The 4,573-nt window shown below is 46.8% G+C and overlaps 1 protein-coding gene across 1 annotated transcript; it reads left to right on the forward strand.

Moving 5' to 3' along the window:
- On the forward strand, positions 1 to 3,673 carry LOC306918083 (kelch domain-containing protein 3-like; the record flags this gene model as incomplete). Its single annotated transcript, XM_079530970.1, has 2 exons — positions 1 to 57; positions 2,804 to 3,673. 2 exons carry the CDS (start codon positions 1 to 3, stop codon positions 3,671 to 3,673), a joined length of 927 nt encoding a protein of 308 aa, XP_079387096.1.
- Positions 3,674 to 4,573: the final 900 nt, after the last annotated feature.

A 4,573-nucleotide genomic window follows, 5' to 3' on the forward strand; every position in this document is an offset into this window, starting at 1 on the left:
ATGGCGTTTCATTACTCCAACACCATCAGAGTGTTTGACACAGAGACCACCCTCTGGGTGAATACACCTTCTGCACAGCTTGTTCCAGAAGGACGCTGCCGTCATTCAGCCTTTACCTACAATGGAGAGCTGTACATATTTGGTGGTGACAAATGTTACAATAACAGTTTCCAGAGCTTAAATTATCTGTGGAAATTCAGTCCAGAGAGCTTCTCCTGGAAGAAGGTTGAGCCCAATGGGAAAGGACCGTGTTCGACGTGTAGTATGTGTTGCATGGTGGGAGATCGTATCATCCTCTTTGGAGGACACAATACCCCTGATGACCTGTATGTCTTAGACTTGAGCCCTAGCCTGAAGACTTTATGTAAGCTAGCAGTTATTCAGCACGGTTTCGATCAGTCTGAACTCCCACGCAACATCAGGTGGGAACTGAGAGCCATGACTGCTGCTGAAAGAATAACATCAAAATGAAACAAAAAAACAGCACAAAAACAAAGTTAGTGACCCGGCAGTAACATGTTCTGTTACAGAACATCATTAAATATAAATGCAATAATAAAATGAATCTGCAAGAAGTGATAAGCGATAAGCCACAAAGTTGGAGACTGGAGATGACATCACTTTTTTTTATTACGCTGATTGGCTGAAGGGGTTGTCTGTCAACACTGTACTCCCACAGCCAACCATGCATTAGCACTGCAGGGTCCAGACTCCACACAGCCAACCATGCATTAGCACGGCAGGGTCCAGACTCCACACAGCCAACCATGCATTAGCACTGCAGGGTCCAGACTCCACACAGCCAACCATGCATTAGCACTGCAGGGTCCAGACTCCACACAGCCAACCATGCATTAGCACTGCAGGGTCCAGAGTCTTCCGCACGAATGAACGGACATGCAATTTCAAGGGGAGTGGTTATCTCCGACATCATTCATCAGGAGTGGATAGAGTGGATCGTTCAAATCATACAATTATATAATTGGGAGATCTAAAGGTCAGATGTCCTTTGACGAATCACTGTCAGCTTCAGTTCTTGACTGTTTCCCAAGACATTCTACCATATTGCCATATTGAAAATGACAGCACAGAACTGTGAAAAATGGCAGAAAAAAATAAAAAAAAAAGGTTAAAAAACAATAAGGGGTCCTTGCCGGTTCGGGCTTGTAGATATGTGTGTGTGTGTGTGTGTGTGTGTGTGTGTGTGTGTGTGTGTGTGTGTGTGTGTGTGTGTGTGTGTGTGTGTGTGTGCATCCCTGTGGTGCCGTCACCTACACTGTCTGCCCTGCTCGCTCCACAAGACTTCAGTTCTCTGGTAGAGCTGTTGCCCCCACGACCCGACTACGGATAAGCGGTTGAAGATAGATGGATAACTTAAAAGTCACAGACCCAGTATGGACCCAGTCCAGACAGACTGATGGGTGGTCCTCAGTCCAGACAGACTGATGGGTGGTCCCCAGTCCAGACAGACTGCTGGGTGGTCCCCAGTCCAGACAGACTGATGGGTGGTCCCCAGTCCACCCAGACTGCTGGGTGGTCCCAAGTCCAGACAGACTGCTGGGTGGTCCCAGTCCAGACAGACTGATGGGTGGTCCCCAGTCCAGACAGACTGATGGGTGGTCCCCAGTCCAGAAACGGTACATTATACTAGCACTCGGCTCTACAGCTACAGCAGAGCACAACGTTTAACTGTTGGATCCTTAGGCCCAATGGGGTGGGGAGATGTTGGATCCTTAGGCCCAATGGGGAGGGGAGATGTTGGATCCTTAGGCCCAATGGGGAGGGGAGATGTTGGATCCTTAGGCCTAATGGGGTGGGGAGATGTTGGATCCCAAGGAGGAGAATTAACTGCACCACCTTTTGTACAGTAACAGCTCCAGCTTAATGCTGTGTGTCTTAATAATATAGCTTCTGCACATCACAGTAAATTATAATTAAAAAAAGGTTTTCATACTGCAAGGGAGAACAGAGAACTCACACAGACTGAAGCAAAGCCAATTACCGAGAGCAGCCTCGCAGAAGGACAGAAATAAAATAAAATAAACACTGGCCTGGAACAAACTATCCACAAGTTGGTTGCACTTCCATACATCCTATGTATGGCATGTAGTCAATGGATGGACAGTGTGTGTGTGCGTGTGTGTGTGTGCGTGTGTGTGTGTGTGTGTGTGTGTGTGAGCGTCCCTGCGGTGCCAGTTTTCAGTACATCATGCCCTCGTTTGCTCTTCTCCTACGCACCTTGTGCACCTTACGTACTACACTAATACTGAGTGTAATGTGGTTTACAGTAATTGAAACATTTGAAGACATCAGATTTACAGAGCTGTAAATCTGGGTTGCTACATGGGTTGCTATGGTGATCAATTTACCATATTAGGAAGATCGACAGGAATCGGCTTCGTTGATTGGCCAACCCAAACCATCGGCTTCACGGATTGGACAAACCTTGCGTGGCGTTTGTGCCTCCCTACCAATATAAGTGAAGACGCAGAATATTCCATGCATTTACGCATCAGGACTCGATCATTAGGATACCATTGACGAATATGATTTAACCACTGTGGTTCTGTTTTGAGTAATATTTCGCTGGGCGGTGCGTATGAGAGGACCAGAGACAGCCAATCAAACGGCTGTGACAGTGAGACACTGTGTGTACTGCTTTGGAGGAGACCATCGTGGCAGAGAGAAGCAGATTGATGTGCACATCTTCAACACAGTGACTTTGATCTGGAGGAAGTTGACCCCAGTGACCCCTGGAATAGCAGTGCATGTCTTCAACACATTGTCTTTGCTCTGGAGGAAGTTGACCCCAGTGACCCCTGGGAGAGGAGAACGTCACCTTGAGGTTCCCTCCAGGCGCTACGGCCACACAGCTGTGTTGATTGAAGATATTGTCTACCTCTGGGGAGGGCGTGAGTACTACACACACAAGTTCTGCAACAAGCTTTATGCATTTGATGTCGACGTCCACACATGGTTCAAACCACAGGTTTCTGGGACTGTTCCAATGGAGAGGACCAACCACTCAGCCTGTGTCTTGGGGAAGGTCATATTTATCTATGGAGGAAACACCAATCTGACTGGACTCACTAATGACATCTACAAGTTGGACACCAAATCAATGGTCTGGGCTTTAATTAACACCAGGGGAACTGCACCACCTGCTACAGGGTGGCACTCTGCAACCATCATCAGGACAAAGATGTTTGTATTTGGAGGCGGCATGTGGGATCATTTCCACAACACCATCAGAGTGTTTGACACAGAGACCAACCTCTGGCTGGACACACCTTCTGCACAGCTTGTTCCAGAAGGACGCTGCGATCATTCAGCCTTTACCTACAATGGAGAGCTGTACATAGTTGGTGGTCAGGATGATTACATTTACCAGACTTTCAATGATCTGTGGAAATTCAGTCCAGAGAGCTTCTCCTGGAAGAAGGTTGAGCCCAAGGGGAAAGGACCTTGTCCGACGTATAGGATGTGCTGTTGCATGGTGGGAGATCGTATCATCCTCTTTGGAGGAAGCCGTGATGACCTGTATGTCTTAGACTTGAGCCCTAGCCTGAAGACCTTATGTAAGCTGGCAGTTATTCAGTGCGGTCTGGAGCAGACTGGACTCCCACACAACACCAGGTGGGAACTGGCAGCCATGACTAGCAACAGCGGCTGAAAGAATTACAACAAAATGAAAATACCAAACAAAAACAAAGAATACCAAACCCAAAACAAACAAAAATAGAGTTTGTGAGCTGGTAGTAATGACTACCATCCATCCACAACATGTTCTGTTACAGAACATAAATACAATAATAAATATAGCTGCAAGCAGCGATAAGACAGGGTCAAGCCACAAAGTTGGAGACTGGAGATGCCATCACTTTTTTTATTACGCTGATTGACTGAAGGGGTTGTCTGTCAACGCTGTACTCCACACAGCCAACCATGCATTAGCACTGCAGGGTCCAGACTCCACACAGTCAACCATGCATTAGCACTGCAGGGTCCAGACTCCACACAGCCAACCATGCATTAGCACTGCAGGGTCCAGACTCCACACAGCCAACCATGCATTAGCACTGCAGGGTCCAGACTCTTCCGTACGAATGAATGGAAAGATTTCAAGGGGAGTGGATATCTCGGACGTCATTCATCAGGAGTGGATAGAGTGGATCGTATAATGCATAATATCATTGGGAGATCTAAAGGTCAGAGGTTCTTTGACGAATCACTGTGAGTTTCAGTTCTTGACCATTTCTCACCCTCCACCATATTGCCGAATTGCCATATTGAAAATGACAGCACAGAACTGTGAAAAATGGCAGAATAAAAAAATAAAAGGTACAAAGGTGGCAGGTAACACTGTAGTTGGGCATATGCTGGCACTTGTTTCCACTCATTGCAATACGTACTCGGTGCATTTATGGTAAGATACTACACTACTTAACCTCTGTAGCTTGTCTGTAAACAAGGATTCAAACTTGGCCAATTGAACCAAATGGACTCTCATTTGTAAAACTCTAGAGTTGATATGTTGCTCTGGAGAGGGAAATCTGGAGCTATCTGGTGGAGC

Source organism: Electrona antarctica, assembly GCF_951216825.1.
Source record: "Electrona antarctica genome assembly, contig: scaffold_41, whole genome shotgun sequence".
Lineage (NCBI taxonomy): Eukaryota > Metazoa > Chordata > Actinopteri > Myctophiformes > Myctophidae > Electrona > Electrona antarctica.